A 21899-nucleotide genomic window follows, 5' to 3' on the forward strand; every position below is an offset into this window, starting at 1 on the left:
AATGACCCCAAGCATACTTCCAAAGTTGTGGCAAAAAGGCTTAAGGAGATCAAAGTCAAGGTATTGGACTGGCCATCACAAAGCCCTGACCTCAATCCTATAGAACATTTGTGGGCAGAACTGAAAAAGCGTGTTCCAGCAAGGAGGCCTACAAACCTGACTCAAGTACACCAGCTCTGTCAGGAGGAATGGGCCAAAATTCACCCAACTTATTGTGGGAAGCTTGTGGAAGGCCACCCGAAACGTTTGACTCAAGTTAAACAATTTAAAGGCAATGCTACCAAATACTAATTGAGTGTATGTAAACTTCTGACCCACTGGGAACGTGATGAAAGAAATAAAAGCTGAAATAAATCATTCTCTCTACTATTATTCTGACATTTCACATTCTTAAAATAAGGTGGTGATCCTAACTGACCTAAGACAGTGGATTTATACTAGGATTAAATGTCAGGAATTGTGAAAAACTGAGTTTAAATGTATTTGGCTAAGGTGTATGTAAACTTCTGACCACAACTGTATCTCCGTCTTTTCCTCCTGAAAATGATGGGGATAAGGGCCTTGTCGGGTGTCTGGAGTAAATCCTTCCCGTCCAACTCGTTGAAGAAGAAAAATTCCTCCAGAATTCCTCCAGTACGGGGTGAGTATTCGCTGCCCTGATATCAAGAAGTTATTTTCAGTCATAAGACACAGTGGCAAAAACATTATGTACAAAATAAGTTTCAAATAACGTGAAAAAACATACATAATAACACAATTGGTTACGGGATCGTAAAATCGGCGGCCATCTCCTTCGGTGACATTATTTTCCTGTCCTGCTAAGCATTCAAAATGTAACAAGTATTATTGGGTGTCAGAGATTTGTTTAGAGTAGAAAGTACATTATTTTCTATAGGAATGTGGTGAAGTAAAAGTTGTCAAAAATATAAATAGTAAAGTAAAGTACAGATACCCCAAAAAACTACTTAAGTAGTACTTTAAAGTATTTTTACTTGAGTACTTTACACCACTGATTGCAACGTGTGCTCTACCTAGCCTCCTCACAGGGTAACTCAACTCACAACTCAATTCACATGTTCTCTCAACCAATCAAATCAAATTCCCTCCCTCCTGTAAAAATCACATCACTCAAGATTTACTGAAACACAGGTCCTACTATTTACCCCATATTACCACAGATAACTACAAACAACCCCATACAAGAAGCTACCCAAAACAGCTTCCACAAAACTATGCAAAAACAAAAAACACAGCTTGGAGTAGCTGTTTGGTGTAGTCTGGTATTTTGGGATGTTTGAGGTAGTCTGGGGTGTCTGTTTGCTTTAGTTTCTAGTATTTTGGGGTCGTTTCTGGTATTGAAGATGTTTGCAGTAACTGTTTTGGGTAGTTTTTAATATGTAGGGGTTGTTTTGGGGTAGTTTGTTGTACAGCTGTTAAGGGAATTGTTTTGTGTTTTCGGTTATTTGCGCATGCATTTCTTACATATTACACTTTTACTGTGCCATTTTACTGTGCCACAATATGAAAGAAAGAGCTCCCTTAATAAAACATAAAAAAGAAAGTGCTTCCTTAGCAACAGTACTATCATATAAAGTGCTACCCTTAACTGTAATTAAGTAGCAGTGGCTTTGTTGCTTGTTGACTTTGAGAGTTCTTTTTGGCAACATTTAATCAAACACATCTAGGATTTAGTTCTTAAATGGAAATGCCAGGACTCCAAATCCGCTCAGCCAAGTGATATGTTTGTATAGAGGAGTGGAAAAAAAACTCTCTTTGTATAAATCATAGTTTGGAAAACAGCCTTGGATGTGAATGCTGTTTCCAGTGTGATATTGCATACCATTCCATTTAGAGTGGTGGCAGTGCTGAAGAAATTGCTGACGCAAGCCACTGCGCCTCCTATTAGGAATAAAGAATGCATTGATCACACAGTAGCTGGATTGCAAACTCAATTCCTTGTGAAATATGTGGCTAAACCGGCTGCACAAGTTAGAACAGTAGTTAATGTTATTTGGTAGTCATTAGCAAATTTCAATGAAACATCAAATATTAACTTGACTGCTTGAGATAGTTAAAGAAATACATGCAGTGTTCTCTCATCAGAATTGACAATGATGGTGGTGTGTGTGTGTGTGTGTGTGTGTGTGTGTGTGTGTGTGTGTGTGTGTGTGTGTGTGTGTGTGTGTGTGTGTGTGTGTGTGTGTTATGTGCGTGTTTGCATGTACGTGCATGCATGCTCATGTACGTTGATGCATGCGCATGTGTGCATGTGTCTGTGTGCGTGTTCAAATCGTATCACATTGCTTTGCTGCTTTGTGTTTACAGCTGCAAGGTGATATTGTTGACATTGATAATGAATATTTAATTCTGTATATGTGATCAATTTCTTAGTGGAAGGTCCCTGTCTTCTTATTTATCATGCTCTCTTGTCTCCGGTCTTGTTCTAAATGTTGCATTTGTCACATCCAGGACCCTGTCTGTGTCTGTAACATACTAGACATGGAGCCAGAAACAGAGGACCAGGAGAGCGCTGTCATGGACGCTTGGTCAGTCTCTGAGTACGGCCACTCCTCTGACGACCATTACATCTCAGAGTCCCGGGATGGATCCTACTATGAAGAAAGGAAGAGTGATACAGAGTTCCCCATAGATCCGCAGCACACCCACATTAGACAGGCTGAGTCCCCCCATTCTGTGGAGTCCCCTGAACCATACACCAAGAAAGCCATGGTGGAACATCAGAGACCACCATCGAACTACCGCCCGGAAGAACGTAGCCTGGTCAGTGGACTGAGCCCCAGCGGAAGCCAGGAGATAGACACCTTATCACAGGGGCCAGGTAGCGTCTACCCTGGGGAATCCGGGGGCTCCGATGCCGAATCCTACCCAAGCACCCCTTCACCGACTCCCCCAAAGTCCCCACAAGCCCCCACCCCGAACCCCAACTTGTGTCAAATATCAAGGCAACGGTCCACCTCCTCTTCCTCCGTTGACCGGAGTGAGATGACCCTAACTCTGACCCATGGGCAACCCAGGGGGGACGGCAGGAGGCTGGGCTCTGGGACCGGGGCCAGGGGGAATGGGAGTGTTGAGTCTCTGGAGGAAGGAGGGCACAGCGAAGCACCTCCTGCTTATCTATCCTTTGGAATTTCAGCGCAGGGTGCTGAGCAGGCAGAGCAGTGGGACTCTGCGTCTGAGAGAGATCTCCCCAGTCCCAGCAGACACAGGGTGAGGCGCGCACGTAAGTAGCCACCCTCCTCCTCCCCCCACCCCCTCATTCATTTACTGTAGATCGAGTACCAATGTAAGTCTGTGCAACTCAAAGCTATGTGGTAACTTTCTCTGTGTCGCATTCGGCTTATAATGAAATAAAACAATGTTAGAAATGTTATTTTAATGCAATAATTTGAAAAGAAAAGGCATGTCAAAATGTAACTGGCTTGTTGGCACTTAAATCATGTTCTTTGTAACGTAAATTAACTGCTGTTATTGCTGCTACAAAGTACAGTGACGTTTCTAAAGCAAAATAGATAATGATGCAATGTTTGAATTTGGACTAAAGGGCATGACTGCTGGGATGTGTGTTTTATTTGAACTGGGCATATAGGCTGACTCTCCTGTGCATTTAATAGTCTGAGTGGATAAGAATAAAATACAACCATGCCTCTGATGAGGCTGGCAGATGTTAATTTGACGGACACCAACATGTGTCATCCTGGCTTGACACCCGATCCCTTTCAAACCATTAGCTTTGACTGTGTAATGGAAAGTTAGCTCCTCAATTTTCTTGCCTCATAGACCCCCCTAAGTTAGCTCTGAAATTACACGAGTGCTTTTATTGCATCTTGCAATGTGGACCTAAAAATAAAAGTACACAGTTGCAGAGTTGGCAGGTCCAGATGATACTGAAAGCACATTAAAAGTAGCAGTCCAACTTTGCTGAATGTTTACCCTCTTTGGATTTGCTGTCAATGTATGCTCTATGCACATGGCAAAAAACTTTGTTGCAAACACCATGCAAACAATATATTTATTAAGTAGTCTATTTAGTTTTTTTTAATTAAATGTGACGTTTTAAATAGGGCCACAGATGTTTTGATAAATATTATTTTAAATTAACACGAAGTGTCATTATGTGTTTATACATTGTTATTCTTTTTTTTGTGTAATCCTCCAAGTTAAGTCTCAACTATATCAAATGCAATGAATAATTTGCGTTCATTCATTAACACTGGCAGATGGGCAATAACAGAAAAACATGGATAAATCAGATTGACCGAACATAAATTGGTGCTTCAAGACATTTCACAATAACTTATTTGAAGTGTTAAAGGAGAAGTTAAGTTTTTTAAAATGTAATTTTAGATGGTTTTCTTTAAACTTCAGCTAAATTTAGCCGCTAGCTAAAAACAATGGGAGTGATGGTGGCATGTGGTGCCTGTTAAAGAAGCTGGATACCTTTAAGTAACTTTAAACCAAATAACTGAGTTGATTTAAGTTGATTTGGCCATGAGCATTTAAAAAGGCAGTGCATTATTTATTTAACTAGGCAAGTCAATTAAGAACAAATTCTTATTTTCAATGATGGCCTAGGAACAGGGGGTTAACTGCCTTGATTGATTTGTAATAAATAATGAAATAATAGAGCTTGTTGTTTCCAAAATTGTCTGTCTCCAAGACTTCTATTTATAATGTAGTAAACTAAGGTACTGTACGTGATAAATTCCTTTCCTCATGAATAATGTCATGATATTAGCACTGTACATTCATAAACACTAACTGTTTTGCAGAAGGGCAAAGGATTAGATGTGAACCATACTAATTAAATTATATTCAAGGCTAAGGCTAGATTTACCATAGGTGCTGAGATCAACAAGTCACAAGCAACTAAGTTGAACAATGTCAAAAGATTAACCATTTGACATTGTATAGTATTAATCAGATATATCTATTCAATATCCATTATATTCTACAGCTATCCCCATGTACAATGCATTTGGAAAGTATTCAGACCCCTGCACTTTGTTATCTTACAGCCTTATTCTAAAATTGATTAAATTCATGTTTTTCATCATCAATCTTCACACAATACCCCATAAGGTTTGCAAATGTATAAAAAAAACAGAAATAACTTATTTACATAAGTATTCAGACTGTTTGCTGTTTCCATTGATCATCCTTGAAATGTTTCTACAACTTGATTGGAGTCCACCTGTGGTAAATCCAATTGATTGGACATAATTTGGAAAGGCACACACCTGTCTATGTAAGGTTCCACAGTTGACAGTGCATGTCAGAGCAAAAACCAAGCCATGAGTTCGAAGGAACTGTCTGTAGAGCTCCGAGACAGGATTGTGTTGGAGGAATGGATCAGGGGAAGGGTATCAAAAAATGTCTGCAGCATTGAAGGTCCCCAAGAAAACAGTGACCTCCATCATTCTTAAGTGGAAGAAGTTTGTAACCACCAAGACTCTTCCTAGAGCTGGGTGCCCAGCCAAACTGAGAAGGGCCTTGGTCAGGCAGGTGACTAAGAACCCGATGGTCACTCTGACAAAGCTCCTCTGTGGAGATGGGAAAAGCTTCCTGAAGGTCCACCATCTCTGCAGCACATCACCAATCAGGCCTTCCAAAAACCACTCCTAAATAAAAGGCACATGATAGCCTGCTTGAAGTTTGCCAAAAGGCACCTAAAGGACTCTCAGACCATGAGAAACAAGATTCAAGATTGAACTCTTGGCCAAGCGTCACATCTGGAGAAAACCAGGCACCGCTCATCACCTGGCCAATACCATCCCTACGGTGAGGCATGGTGGTGGCAGCATCATGCTGTGGGGATGTTTTCCAGCGGCAGGGATTGGGAGACTAGTCAGGATCAAGGGAAAGACAAACAGAACAAAGTACAGAGAGATGCTTGATGAAAACTCCAGGGCGCTCAAGGCCTCAGACTGGGGCGAAGGTTCACCTTCCAACAGGACAATGACCCTAAGCACACAATCAAAACAACGCAGGAGTGGCTTCGGGGCAAGTCTCTGAATGTTCTTGTGTTGCCCAGCCAGAGCACGGACTTGAACCAAACATCTCTGGAGAGACCTGATTAAAGATGTGCCGTGACGCTCCGCCTCCCGCCTGAAAGAGCTTGAGAGGATCTGCAGAGAAGAAAGGGAGAAACTCCCCAAATACAGGTATGCCAAGCATGTAGCGTCATACCCAAGAAGACTCGAGGCTTCCAAAGATGCTTCAACAAAGTGTTGCGTAAAGAGTCTGAATACTTATATAAATGTGATATTTCAGTTAGTTTTTTTATACATTTGCAAAAAATTCAAAAAACCTGTTTTTGCTTTGTCATTATGGGGTACTGTGTGTAAATTGATGAGGAGATAAAAACGATGTAATCCCTTATAGAATAAGGCTGTTACGTAACAAAATGTGGAAAAAGTGAAAGGTGCTGAATACTTTCCGAATGCACTTTAACTTAAATGGCAATTGAGAAAGATACACCCTAAAATGAATTGTTTGATGACATTCTCAAGATACAGATCATTTGAAATGTGTAGACAGTTCTCTTGTAATGTACTGTATGTAGGGTACTTTTATGTGATACCTCCTCACATTACATATGCATCATTCTGAGGTAGCAAACAATTATAATTTATGTAATTACACTCTCTTTTTATCTCTGTCCTCTCTCCTCATCTCTCCCTCACAGGGACTAGACAGATCGAGAGCCAGTCAGACAGGCAGGTGAAGGAAGCCAAGTCTAAATGTAAACGCATTGCTTTGCTGTTGACCGATGCACCAAATCCCAGAAACAGAGGGGTGTTGATGTTCAAGAAGCGTCGGCAAAGGGTTAAGAAGTATACACTTGTCAGCTACGGGACAGGTCAGCACCAGTTTGACGAAAAAAGCTACAAAGACGTAGAAAGTGAATACAGCAAAACGGTCAGGTTTACTTTGGCCACTAATGATTATTCAGAACTTGATGAAGACTACTCAGTGAATGTACGAGGCCGAGACGTCAATTTAAACTGGGAGAACCTTGGAATAGCCAACATATTTCACCACCTGGAAGAGATGGAGCAACTGCCAGAGACAAAAGGCAAGGGTGTGGCAATGTTTGTGCAGCGCCGCCAGAGGATGGATGAGATTGCCTTAGAGCACGAGGAAATGAGGCGCAAAGGCTTACCCGTCGAAGGTATTGTAGACCTTGAAGACACAGAAATGTACAAGTCTTACAAAACGGATGAAACTTATGTGCAATCCAATCAAATTCAATACAGTGAAAGGCATGCTGATCAGATCTATATGGATGCTCATGGCAATCAACATCTGCAGTACAAAGAAAACCAACAGGAGATGCAACAATATGCTCACATGATGAACAGTATGCCCAACCACCTAGCTAGTGCTATACCAAAGCCTCTTGTGCCCAACAGAACAGCGAAGCCCTTCTTGGGATCCCAAAACAGAGTGCCTGTCCCATTTTCTCCTCTTAGTGGTGTCACTAGCCCAGTGAAGCATCATGAACTCAAATTCAAGGTATCAGTCCCTATACACACAGTTCCACAGGTCTGGTCCCCAACTGGGGACTTCATAGCTTCGCGTGACGAACGCATATCTGTACCAGCAATCAAGACTGGCATCCTACCAGACTCAAAAAGAAGAGGTGCTAATAGGGCGGCCTCTGATCAACCCTCCAATGCCTATATTCAAAAGAGGGGGGAAAGAAGATCATATATTGAGTCAGGCGAAGAGGAAGACTACTTTAGTCTTGGTGCTGAGGCATGCAACTTTATGCAACCCCGAACAGTCAAGCACAAGAATCCCCCACCTGTTGCCCCAAAGCCTAGCATCAACCCAGTCTGTCCACCATGGTTAAAGGAGAGTCCCTCAAATGTGCTACTTCACCTGGCAAGGAGTCCAGTCCCGGCATCTTTCCCAAGTCCAGTGGGGTCTCCTCCTCAGCAATACTTCAAACAACAAGACTGGCTTTCGCCTAAGCAAATGGCGAACCCCCGGGAACCACCCCAAACTCAGTCACGACCACAGCCACCCATGAACACCGGGGCACCAGCCAACTCAACATCACCCTCTCAACTTCAGCCAACCATGAATAGCTGGAGTCCACAGCCACCGCGGTACCCAGTGAGTATTCAGGCCCCGAACCCAACTCACACGGCACCTCGCCAACCCACAGTCTCAAAGAATAAGTCCCCAAATCCTTCGGTGGCATCTTGCCCACCCCAACGAGGGAGCTCTTACAGCCACGCAGCCAAGGCACCACCTACTTCTTCAATGGGTCACATCTCTGAGGGCCATGTTAGTCCAGCCATAAATGGCCCAACTCTGAGGGGAAGAGGTGCCGAACTCTTTGCCAAGAGGCAGACCCGTATGGAGAAGTTTGTGGTGGATGCCGAAACAGTTCAGGCCAACAAAGCAAAGTGTCCTTCCCCCACCGCCTCCCTTCCAGGTGCTTGGAGATACTCATCCAACATCCGTGCCCCACCTCCTTTGTCATACAATCCCCTTCATGCTCCTTTCTACCCCCCTGCAGCAGCTAAACAGCCCCCTTCAACAAGTCCAAAAATCAATCCAAAGACCAGGGTGAAAACAAAACCACAACCCTCCAAGCACCTGGATGCCCTAGATGTCATGAAACATCAGCCCTATCAGCTGGACTCATCACTCTTTATATATAACGTAGGCACTGAGGCTGAAGGCCTTAGCCCTAGCCTCAAAATGGCCCCCATCCCAACCCCTGAGTCAAACCCACCCTTGAGCCCTAAACCTGCCCCTGTTGTCAGCCCTAGACCTGCCTTTGCCATTTCTCCTTACTCTTACCCTGCCCATGACCTTCCCCCAGCAAACCAACAAAGCAAGCCCATAGCTCCTGCTAAGTCTACTAGATTGGTGAGTGTCCTATACCCTTTTGACTGTCAACCTACACAGTCAAGTGAACCACTCCCAGTTAGCAAGCAACTGGATTGGAAGCATAATGCTTCACCGGCTGTGCATGATAGCGCCAACAAAGCTCCCCAAGCTCCAAGCACCCACTGCCCTATACCCACAAGCACTCCCTGTCAGCTATCTCTCAGTGTCAACTCAGCATCTTTGTCTTCTTTACCCTTTGATGCTGATGTCCTCTCCAGAGGTACCATTCAAATGGCTCCTCGGCCTACATTTTCTGCCAAAAAACAAGCGGTAGCAACCAAACAGTGGAGGCATGTCGTTCTGCAACACTAGTCCCAACCCACTGCCCCATTTTGATGTTGCAGAGAATGCAGAGATTATACACTGTTTCTTACCATTTCTAAAGCATTATTTTAAAAAAACTTTAAATTAGACGTGTCCTACCAAGTATTTCAAGTAATTGACTTGTTTTTGGTAATATCTCTGCATTGTTGCGGTGTCAAAATGTCACTCTATATCTTCTTACTTTCTGCTGTACGTAGTATACAAACCTAGCACAAAACATTTTAAATTACAACTTAGAACAACAAAATTAAACAATGAATTCAATCTTTAAAGAATGTGCAATATGCATGACAGGTCAACAAGGGAAAACATTGAATGTATTTTCATTCTGTTCCTCTAGCTTTACCAAAATGTTGAAAGAAATAGCAGAACATTTAGATTTATAGGAAATTAACATAAGAAAACAAATGCCTCTGTCTCACTGAAGTCATTTTCCAGACCATCAACCTGGCTTATACCAGTGATTTTATACAGACAGAATATTTCAATAGATATCACTGCATATGGTTGTTATCATTAATTGGCCACCCCTCCTCGATCTACCTCCTTTACTTGAGTTAATGCCCCACTTCAACTTGATAATGCTGTCTGTTTGCTTTATAGCTTGTAAATGTAAAACAATGAAATTAGAGGCTACTGTAGCTGTATGTGAGTGTTTCTGGGCTGAATGAAAAACTATTGAGAATGAGAGACTATTGTAGGTGTTGTTAATGAAGATGTGAATTAAGCTAATGTTAGCTTCTGCTAATACCAATGAAGATAGTGTTTGCCAATGAAGCTAGTTAGCTAATTTTGCCAGCTATTGATAAACAGTTTAGCAAGTCAATCCGTTAGGTAGCTGTTATATTGTTTTCTGCAGCACTAGATCCTTTGTGAGGATACGGATACTAGCAGGGGAAAGTGATATACACATTAGGCATAAGAGGCAGAATTCAACAAAAAAGTCCCCTCCTTGGCTGAAGCTTTGGTCTCACTGGGGATACATTGTGTTGAGTAATTTCAGGAAAATGAGATCAGTTGTGTGTGCAGCTGAAAAGAGGAAACATTTCTAGTTTGGCTATGGTGCCTTGCTTCGCCTTTTGTTGTTGTAAATTAATTTATGTTTAGGGTAGCCTGTATTCACCAGTGGTCTCATGACCACATGCAACATTACCATTATTGGAACAGTAATGTTCATACCCATAGAAAATGTAAGATCGTGTGGGTAGGTTGGATGCTAGTCAAAATAATGTTTGCAATGTATGCAATATGATAGCAATGAGAGTGCATAACATAAAAACAGGGGGGTTTGTTCATACTTTTATGATGACTATGATTAGAAGAGATATAAGAAGAAGAATAATAATAATAGGCACTATATTTGGATGCAGACCTCTTACAATTCCTTCAGTCTCATTCCAAACTATATTTAATAGTGTGATACAGCTCAAAGCTTTTGCTAATTGTGTATTTAAAGCCCCCACTACATCTTTGTGTTGTTGACAATGTGGAATTTTGTATTTTATTGTCAATTATGGCCAGTCGCTTAGTTGTTTTTATCAACATATTCATTTTAACACTTAATCAAACATGATTTCTTTTCAGGTTAAACGCAATTGATATATATATGTTACAAATAATCCTTCTTTAATTTCCAATCAGATTGCTGACTTTACCTTTTCTGTCCTTTGTTACATTTATTTTTCCTCTTTTATGTGTTCCATTGTATATTGCACTTCTTTTACTCGGCACAATCTTGCTATTAAATATCTCCCTTTAACTTCCCCTGTGTATGTTTTCATATTTCATTACTACTGCATGGACTCTTGCAACGTTTTCTTTTATGAATGCATCACGCTTTAATTATTGTACCACACTCTTTATTCATTTGTAATACCTCTTCTATTTTAAGTCATTTTAATGTTTCTTATGTATTCATTAATGTTGCCAATTCTTAGTACCTTAAGCAATATCTGGTTAAAAACAGTAATGATACAACAATGATTGCCTCACCGTGCATCATGCAGGTTAGATCACATCTTCAACTTTACAGCAAATTAAACTATATTTGAGTCCTTTCCACCTGTATAAGACGTTTTGGTAGGTTTAAGTTTTCAATGAACCACAAGGCAGTGTGTTATGTCCTCTAAACAGGTCTTTGTTGAAACCCAAAGTTTGCATGGAGACCTGCTATGAGCAAAGGGCTCATCCATTTCCAAATATAGCTCAGACTCACCATCTTTAAAACCTGCTATCCCTTTCGAAAAGTTAGCTCTGCTAAGCAGAGACCCGATAGGATCAACCCCTCCCAAAGGTAAGTGCTGAAAACTAACTCTCTTCCCAGCCATTGGTCTTAGTTGGCCATGGGGACTCATGTATTTTAGGGAGAAACGACCCCATTACGTCACCCAGATATGTTTGGAACATGAACACTGAACAAAATGTGCAGTAATGTTGCATCATTAGGTTTGAAGGCGTTCACTACTGTGATTATTTATAGGTGTTAATCTCCAGGCAACAATGACACTGTATGAGAGAGTGATATGACTTCTATGTTGTGAAAAAATAACAATAATCATGGGGAAATGTAATCGACGGTGATGAACACACAGTTGAGTAGAATTGGCCTGTGTCCATTTTGAAGAGTTTGAAAGGGGATAGCCTGCCCTTTCACGAGAGGCAATGCTCTCTGCCACTGTGTGTGTGTCTGTGTGTGTTTTTTTGGACCGCAAAATTAATCACCTTACTGCACAGGATGAGAATCTTCTCCCCTTCTCTACTCAAGTAATCCAGGCCAAATCAGGTTGTGGAGAACTACTGTTTTTCTGTGTATTCTACCCCAAATTCTTGGTTGGGAACAGAGGGTTACAGTGTCATGAACACATTTATATAATGCCTCATAAATACATGTGCATTACAGTACATTTGGTATTTTATATTTCGACCCTGAGCCCCAGTGTGTACAGTATGCTTAATATTACCAGAAACACATCAATCCAGTACAATGTCCTTTTCTTCCAGGGACTTGGCAGAAGCTACTCTCTGTCCCTACCCAGACGGATGTGCTCCATGTCCTACATGCCCTCGCAGTCATCTATGTCCCCTGTGACCACCCCTGTGTTCCATCCATCTCTCGGGAGGCAGACCTCCTGGCAGGAAAAAGCCGCCCTCAAGCCCCCCAGCCCTTGGGAGGCTGCCTCTCGGAGCCCCCTGGGCCTGGTGGACGATGCCTTCCGATTCCAGAACTTCCCTCAGTCCATCGCCACTAACGTCAACTCCGCCGCCAACCGACGATCTCTTCCGGAACCTCCGAACGAATGGAAGCGCATGGTGTCATTGGACGCCCCCAGTGTCAGTGGTGGTTACTACCATGCTCCACCCCCAGCCATGCATACTAGGTCTATGAGCATGACCTCTGCCCCTGTCTATGGGCCTCCCTTCAGACAGGCCCAGCCTCTGTGGTCAGCGGTGAGTGCTACCGCTGGACATATGGGTCGAGGCCCGGGCCACCCGAGTCAGTCCCTCTACGCTACCTTGCCACGCACAGCTATGAGAAGGTAATCTCGCACAGCCATCTGTACATCCTCAGATAGAATTCAAAAATATAAACAGTGCACTTGTAAGAACAAACGTAGAAAATATAATTGGATGTACAGATGTAAACAATAGGCCCAGCATATTATAATTAACAATTTGATCAAGGTAGTGTTTATTTTTTAAGACAAATGTTTGGAATCAATGAGGAAATACTGATGTACCAAGATAGTGATAATGGTCTACAGCAGCATGCTAAGGCGAATTACAAGTTTGAAGATGGAATCTGCAGGGAAACGGCGCCACTGTTTGCCCCACCGCCATTGTTATTGTTTTTGTTTTGAGGTGAGGAGTGTTTCACAGCGTGAAAAAAAAACATTTGCAGTATATATTCTGCTGTTCTATCATGCGTGCAATGATGTCAGAGGGGGAAAAAACAGCGTTAGTTGTTTTTAGTAACTTTGTTTCACCACTAATGAGTCTAGCTTTAAAAGTTTTCATTTCTGGAAAAAAAGTACTGATGTTAATGGTCTTTGGTTTAAATTGGAGTTTGTTTTTCTATATGTGTGTGCATGTACCGTATTTTGGTTTGAGCATGGATTGTTTGTGCATTTTGTCCTGTGGCCACAGGGGGCATAGAAGTGGTAGCTCGTTCTCTACTATAATTCTGATCAGTGAAGTGCATTCACACACATCTATAGTACGTACTGCATGTTCCATTGAATGTTCTGTACCTGAAAAGTTTAAATTCTAAACATGTTTTATGAATTTTGATAAATGGATACATGATGGGCCTATTATTTATTTGCATGTGCATAAAAGTAAGAGGTTTGCAAGGTGATGAGTGAGAAAATGACAGATGGCAGGGAAAAGAAAGTTAGATGTGTTGAACCTATAACTTGTTTCCTTTTCCACATAATATGAAAACTAAATAGAAAAATGGATTGACTATTGTTATGTGATGTAAGCAGTAACATCTAAAATAGAAATACAGTAAAGCGGATTTCAAATGTACTGCTAGGGTTCCTCGATGGTTTGTGTAATATGTGCGATAGCATGTGTAGCAGGTTAGATAGTAAGTATCAAGTGCACATACTGATGAAAACAATAAATATTCAAGTTCACTTTCAGACAATCCCTCTGAAAATTAAGGACATTTACAAATGTCTTACATTTCTTAAAATAATAAATCAAATGTCAGATTTTATTGCTGAAATATAGAACATTAACAATGTTTTTATTCATATCATTCAGTCAGTTTGCAAAACATAGGCACACACTATATTCTAGACCACGTCATTGAATACAGGTTGAAGTTTCTGTGATTGGTTTGGCACTTCCGTGAAAGGCATATGAAATGTACCACACTTTCATATGGACTGTGAATGTGTTGAAGATATTGTAACTTTTATCACTTGATCGTGTTGTTCATTTGTTGCAGCACTGAAGATAAATATTGTACTCTTCCAATAAAATGTTGTTGAGTACACCGTGCCTCTGGTTAACATGTATATAAGATATGTAGGATTTGTCAAATGTTTTTTACACTTTGGAAATTGTTTGTTTACCCATTCAAAATGTGTGGTATGCTGAATTCGTTGAGAAACAAACAATTGCTGAATACCAATAAAACGTATAGTAATATATTAGATACATGTCTATAAATGGAGTGGAATGTTGAGTTAGTAAAGTAGAGAGAGTACTTTTCTAAAGTTACACTCACTCCACTGCAGCCAGTGTTTGTTTTGCTAACATGTCAGGTTATTGCTCTGACATCCATCACAAAGCATCTCAACAGGTCCATCCAGGGACTAGTAACCAAAGAGACGGTTACATAATCACAGACTGAGCTATTGGGACACGACTGGTGGGAGACTTTACACAGCGTAAATTAAGTTGAAAAGAGAAAGTTAAAATGTTAATTAAGTATGAGAAAAAAACTAAAAACTGAATCTCACTCATCTCATTGCCAAAAATGTTTTGGGTGTGAAGAGAGCCACATGACACCCCAACCATTTAAATCTATAGTGAACAAAAATATAAACACAACATGCAACAATTTCAAGGATTTTTCAGTCACAGTTCATATAAGGAAATGTGTAAATTTAAATAAATAAATTAGGCCCTAATCTATGGATTTCACATGACTGGGCAGGGGCGCAGCCATGGGTGGGCCTGGGAGGGCATATGCCCACCCACTTGGGAGCCAGGCCGACCCACTGGGGAGCCAGGCCCATCCAATCAGAATGGGTTTTGCCCCACAAAAGGCCTTTATTACAACCAGAAATACTCCTCAGCATCCCCCGTCCCCCACTGACAATCCCGCAGGTGAAGAAGCCTGGATGTGGAGATCCTTGGCTGGCGTGGTTACACATGGTCTGCGGTTGTAAGACTGGTTGGACGTGCTGTCAAATTCCCTAAAACGACATTGTCGGCTGCTTATGGTAGAGAAATTAACATTCAATTCTCTGGCAAAAGCTCTGGTGGACATTCCTGCAGTCAGCATGCCAATTGCACGCTCCCTCAACTTGAGACATCTGTGGCATTGTGACATCTGTGACATGTGCACAAGGTGCACATGTGTAATGATCATGCTGTTTAATCAGCTTTTTGATATGCCACACCTGTGAAGTGGTTGGATTATCTTGACAAAGGATAAAATGCTCACTAACAGAGATGTAAACAAATTAGTGCACAACATTTTAGATTTTTGTACGTATTGAACATTTCTGGGATCTTTTATTTCAGCTCATGAAACATGGGACCAGCACTTTACATTATGCGTTTATATTTTTGTTCAGTGTACTTTTGTAGTTTCATTTTTACTCTGAATGTTTTAATATTAAAATGTATTGACACAAATCCTCCCGATAGCTGACAACAAGTCTGTATTCGTGTGGAATAACATGAGAAGAACCAGTCACTTCAGAAGTAGTTAGACAATTCAAGGCAGTAAGCTTGTTTTTTGGCAGCAATGTGAAGATAAATGATTTAGTATCTTGAAAGCACTTATCTTAGAAGCCCCATGAACATACAGCTATTTCTATAACATTACTCCTGCAAAGTTGTTTACTTGGTTGCTACAACACAGTGTAAAAAATAAGTTCTATCTATGCAGTGGCAATTTTAGCATGTAAATCTTGGTGGAGAAAACTCCCCACTTTTTTTTTAGATGCATGCCAGCAAAGCCGCTACACAACACAACACTAAACAATACATTAATTGCACTATAACGGTGACAAACTGTGCCCACAAACTGTTAGTGCCTACATAAAGCTGTCCCAACCGCAGAGCTTTCTTTTCAGCACGTTAGAGTGAATCATTACCACTGCTACACCTGGCTATCACCGGAGCCTTGTCTGGCAGCGAAACAGTTCAGCCTCATTTACTGACTTTTTAAAAAACATAGCTGATATGGCTGACTTGCTTAAACAAATGTGGTTTCTATTGACAATTGAGATGTAAAAACTATGGCATAAGGAGATGATGAGTGAATAAGAGGCAATCTGTAACTTCGATTAAGACAATGAGCGAGCTAAGATGGACTTAGTCAATAAACTATTTGTTTAGCACTTTTGAAATGTACAGCGACAGAATTCATAACATGGGCCGTTCTTACAGTATTCTCCCTGTACACCAAGTCAGAACCGTAGGATACATGAAGGGGGCGTACAAGCAGACAATGAAAACTCTTACAATATTCAATGATTACATTTCTCTAAAAAGGTATAGGCTACATGTGCACCATCAAGACAGAACCGTAGGCTAAGTTATGAGGGGGAAAGGGACTAAATAATTAGGATGAGGCACATGGGCTACTAACAGCTTACTACACAACATACACATAATATTACTTTCTTAGCTACAGTATACATATCTCCCTGGCATATTAAACCATTTATGCAGCAGCATACAATACATTTTCGGACTCACCTTGTTGTGCTGTGATCTCTTGAACAGGGAGGTGGCGCGGCAGTCCTTGTTGGCAAATTTTGGCATTCTCTGGATTTATGTTGCTTTCAAGACAACCGGAAACTCTGAAAAAAACAAGGTTGAATCATGATGTCAGTGATCTTCAGGTCGGAGCTTTAGAAAGAGGCCCAAATTCCCAACTTGGAATTCCGAGTTGGATGACAGTTCAAAACGTATTTTCCCAGTCGGAGCTCTTTTTTTCTTCCAGTTTCCAGTTGTCTTGAACTCACTGAAGTCTGAGATTTCCCAGTTCTGACTTTCTAGTTGTTTCGAATGCGGCAGAAGTCATGCTGGATTGACAGCATGGCCAATGTATTCAACCTTTTCTGGCCCATGGTGTTGAATATTTATCCTTTTAAGATTGGAAAAGAGACCCTTAAACACAGACTTGGACCACGCACACATTTCAATGAATAGCAGGCTAGTGATTGCTTTGCCACGCTTGCAGTTAGCCACTGATTCCAATCATTGTTGAATTTGCGATTTCCAACTTGTTGTGTAGTGTTTATGTCCAATGGCTGATGAGCACCGATACATTTGATCTATAATTTGTCTTCATATGACAAGGATTGAAATGGATTTGCCAGTAGATTGTCGATGTGTCGCACTTCGCTTCGCTCCACAGGTAATATTACATTTCATTACATTACAACGGTTTGATTTGTTTGATCTGAGCAATTTTTCTTAGCTAGCTACATAGCCGTCTTTGTATCAAAGATAATTGTGTAGTTTAGAGTAATTAGAGTAATTATCGAGGTTAGCTAGCCAGCTATTTTCGTCCTTCTAACGTAGTCAACACTGCTAGCTAGCCAACTAGCCAACTTCTAACGACTAGCAGCACTGTAGAAACTATTACATTACAACGGAACGACTTGATTAGTGTAGTGTTAGCTAGCTACATAGTTGTCTTTGCTGACTTTGTATCTAAGATAATTGTGTAGTTTAGGGTAATTATTGAGGTTAGCTAGCCAGCTATTTTCGTCGCCGCGCCGCGCCACCGTTCTCCTACCTAGTCAACACTGCTAGCTAGCCAACTAGCCAACTTCTACCGACTAGCAGCACTGTAGAAACTAATACATTACAACGGAACGATTTGATTAGTGTAGTGTTAGCTAGCTACATAGTTGTCTTTGCTGTCTTTGTATCTAAGATAATTGTGTAGTTTAGAGTAATTATCGAGGTTACCTAGCCAGCTACACTTTCAAACAAAGTCAACAACGCAGCCACTGCTAGCTAGCCTACTTCACCAGCCAGCAGTACTGTATCATTTTAATCATTTTAGTCAATAAGATTTTTGCAACGTAAGCTTAACTTTCTGAACATTCGAGACGTGTAGTCCACTTGTCATTCCAATCTCCTTTGCATTAGCGTAGCCTCTTCTGTAGCCTGTCAACTATGTGTCTGTCTATCCCTGTTCTCTCCTCTCTGCACAGGCCATACAAACGCTGCACACCGCGTGGCCGCTGCCACTCTAACCTGGTGGTCCCAGCGCGCACGACCGACCCACGTGGAGTTCCAGGTCTCCGGCAGCCTCTGGAACTGCCGATCTGCGGCCAACAAGGCAGAGTTCATCTCAGCCTATGCTTCCCTCCAGTCCCTTGACTTCTTGGCACTGACGGAAACATGGATTACCACAGATAACACTGCTAATCCTACTGCTCTCTCCTCGTCTGCCCACGTGTTCTCGCACACCCCGAGAGCTTCTGGTCAGCGGGGTGGTGGCACTGGGATCCTCATCTCTTCCAAGTGGACATTCTCTCTTTCTCCCCTGACCCACGGGGGGCCAGCACAGAAAAAAAATGTATGAAATGTATGAAATTGTATGAAATGTATGCATTCACTACTGTAAGTCGCTCTGGATAAGAGCACCTGCTAAATGACTTAAATGTAAAATGTAAATCTGTCTATCGCCTCCTTTGAATTCCATGCTGTCACAGTTACCAGCCCTTTCAAGCTTAACATCCTTATCATTTATCGCCCTCCAGGTTCCCTTGGAGAGTTCATCAATGAGCTTGACGCCTTGATAAGTTCCTTTCCTGAGGATGGCTCACCTCTCACAGTTCTGGGTGACTTTAACCTCCCCACGTCTACCTTTGACTCATTCCTCTCTGCCTCCTTCTTTCCACTCCTCTCCTCTTTTGACCTCACCCTCTCACCTTCCCCCCCTACTCACAAGGCAGGCAATACGCTTGACCTCATCTTTACTAGATGCTGTTCTTCCACTAATCTCATTGCAACTCCCCTCCAAGTCTCCGACCACTACCTTGTATCCTTTTCCCTCTCGCTCTCATCCAACACTTCTCACTCTGCCCCTACTCGGATGGTATCGGGCCGTCCCAACCTTCGCTCTCTCTCCCCCGCTACTCTCTCCTCTTCCATCCTATCATCTCTTCACTCTGCTCAAACCTTCTCCAACCTATCTCCTGATTCTGCCTCCTCAACCCTCCTCTCCTCCCTTTCTGCATCCTTTGACTCTCTATGTCCCCTATCCTCCAGGCCGGCTCGGTCCTCCCCTCCTGCTCCGTGGCTCGACGACTCATTGCGAGCTCACAGAACAGGGCTCCGGGCAGCCGAGCGGAAATGGAGGAAAACTCGCCTCCCTGCGGACCTGGCATCCTTTCACTCCCTCCTCTCTACATTTTCCTCTTCTGTCTCTGCTGCTAAAGCCACTTTCTACCACTCTAAATTCCAAGCATCTGCCTCTAACCCTAGGAAGCTCTTTGCCACCTTCTCCTCCCTCCTGAATCCTCCTCCCCCTCCCCCCCCCCCCCCCTCCTCCCTCTCTGCGGATGACTTCGTCAACCATTTTGAAAAGAAGGTCGACGACATCCGATCCTCGTTTGCTAAGTCAAACGACACCGCTGGTTCTGCTCACACTGCCCTACCCTGTGCTTTGACCTCTTTCTCCCCTCTCTCTCCAGATGAAATCTCGCGTCTTGTGACGGCCGGCCGCCCAACAACCTGCCCGCTTGACCCTATCCCCTCCTCTCTTCTCCAGACCATTTCCGGAGACCTTCTCCCTTACCTCACCTCGCTCATCAACTCATCCTTGACTGCTGGCCAAGTCCCTTCCGTCTTCAAGAGAGCGAGAGTTGCACCCCTTCTGAAAAAACCTACACTCGATCCCTCCGATGTCAACAACTACAGACCAGTATCCCTTCTTTCTTTTCTCTCCAAAACTCTTGAACGTGCCGTCCTTGGCCAGCTCTCCTGCTATCTCTCTCAGAATGACCTTCTTGATCCAAATCAGTCAGGTTTCTAGACTAGTCATTCAACTGAGACTGCTCTTCTCTGTGTCAAGGAGGCGCTCTGCACTGCTAAAGCTAACTCTCTCTCCTCTGCTCTCATCCTTCTAGACCTATCAGCTGCCTTTGATACTGTGAACCATCAGATCCTCCTCTCCACCCTCTCCGAGTTGGGCATCTCCGGCGCGGCCCACGCTTGGATTGCGTCCTACCTGACAGGTCGCTCCTACCAGGTGGCGTGGTGAGATTCTGTCTCCGCACCACGTGCTCTCACCACTGGTGTCCCCCAGGGCTCTGTTCTAGGCCCTCTCCTATTCTCGCTATACACCAAGTCACTTGGCTCTGTCATATCCTCACATGGTCTCTCCTATCATTGCTATGCAGACGACACACAATTAATCTTCTCCTTTCCCCCTTCTGATAACCAGGTGGCGAATCGCATCTCTGCATGTCTGGCAGACATATATCAGTGTGGATGACGGATCACCACCTCAAGCTGAACCTCGGCAAGATGGAGCTGCTCTTCCTCCCGGGGAAGGACTGCCCGTTCCATGATCTCGCCATCACGGTTGACAACTCCATTGTGTCCTCCTCCCAGAGTGCTAAGAACCTTGGCGTGATCCTGGTCAACAACCTGTCGTTCTCAACTAACATCAAGGCGGTGACCCGTTCCTGTAGGTTCATGCTCTACAACATTCGCAGAGTACGACCCTGCCTCACACAGGAAGCGGCGCAGGTCCTAATCCAGGCACTTGTCATCTCCCGTCTGGATTACTGCAACTCGCTGTTGGCTGGGCTCCCTGCCTGTGCCATTAAACCCCTACAACTCATCCAGAACGCCGCAGCCCGTCTGGTGTTCAACCTTCCCAAGTTCTCTCACGTCACCCCGCTCCTCCGCTCTCTCCACTGGTTTCCAGTTGAAGCTCGCATCCGCTACAAGACCATGGTGCTTGCCTACGGAGCTGTGAGGGGAACAGCACCTCCGTACCTTCAGGCTCTGATCAGGCCCTACACCCAAACAAGGACACTGCGTTCATCCACCTCTGGCCTGCTCGCCTCCCTACCTCTGAGGAAGTACAGTTCCCGCTCAGCCCAGTCAAAACTGTTCGCTGCTCTGGCACCCCAATGGTGGAACAAACTCCCTCACGATGCCTCTTTAAGGAATACCTAGGATAGGATAAAGTAATCCTTCTAACCCCCCCCCCCCTTAAAAGATTTAGATGCACTATTGTAAAGTGGTTGTTCCACTGGATATCATAAGGTGAATGCACCAATTTGTAAGTCGCTCTGGATAAGAGCGTCTGCTAAATGACTTAAATTTAATGTAAATGTAAATGATCATGATGATGACTGCTTCTCTAGCTTGCTAGCTAAGATTTTGAAAGTATGATGTTTACATGATCAGCCCAATCAAAGCTACGGTAGATATAATGTGGCCAACGCCATTTTATATGTGGCCAATGACCTTCAGCCTTCTTGGATGGGCATTTCTAATGTAACTATATGGCAGCACCCAAGGGGCTTGTTTCCGAGCTCTCTCCGTAGATTTTGCAGCGACATAGTGTCCCCGAGTGACAGAACACTGAGCAAATCATGGCACAACTAGAGAACATTACCAACCACTACGCTCCGTATTTTCCGCTTGTTGCCCCACCACCACAGAAAGCACTTAGCTAGGCTGAAACACCTGCATTTTGGAGCTGCCTTACTCAAGAAAGCAAAAAAGAGAACATGTTTGTTTACGGCTTTATTAACTCAATATATATTTTTTTACATTGTTTCCAAACTGATATGTGACATATATTAATTCCAAAACAACATGCAACACAGGCAAAAAAAAACATAATAATAGAAGAGTACCAGTCAAACGTTTGGACACACCTACTCATTCAAGGGTTTTTATTTATTTATTACTAT

General features: G+C 42.8%; 1 protein-coding gene across 1 annotated transcript; it reads left to right on the forward strand.

Moving 5' to 3' along the window:
- Nucleotides 1-2499: 2499 nt before the first annotated feature.
- Nucleotides 2500-14252, forward strand: LOC115191621 (synaptopodin-2). The gene is made up of 3 exons (XM_029749408.1): nt 2500-3241; nt 6707-8907; nt 12253-14252. The coding sequence occupies exons 1-3, from the start codon at nt 2500-2502 to the stop codon at nt 12790-12792; spliced, it is 3483 nt and encodes a 1160-aa protein (XP_029605268.1). The 3' UTR covers nt 12793-14252.
- Nucleotides 14253-21899: the final 7647 nt, after the last annotated feature.

The sequence above is a fragment of the Salmo trutta genome, chromosome 4 (assembly GCF_901001165.1).
Source record: "Salmo trutta chromosome 4, fSalTru1.1, whole genome shotgun sequence".
NCBI classification, from domain to species: domain Eukaryota; kingdom Metazoa; phylum Chordata; class Actinopteri; order Salmoniformes; family Salmonidae; genus Salmo; species Salmo trutta.

Excerpts from the sequence above, each read along its gene's own strand:
- LOC115191621 (XM_029749408.1), top strand. The coding sequence starts at position 2,500 with ATGGAGCCAGAAACAGAGGACCAGGAGAGCGCTGTCATGGACGCTTGG. Across the intron at positions 3,242-6,706 it reads ACACAGGGTGAGGCGCGCAC|GGACTAGACAGATCGAGAGC; the intron begins GTAAGTAGCCAC and ends TCTCCCTCACAG. Across the intron at positions 8,908-12,252 it reads CTGCTAAGTCTACTAGATTG|GGACTTGGCAGAAGCTACTC; the intron begins GTGAGTGTCCTA and ends CTTTTCTTCCAG.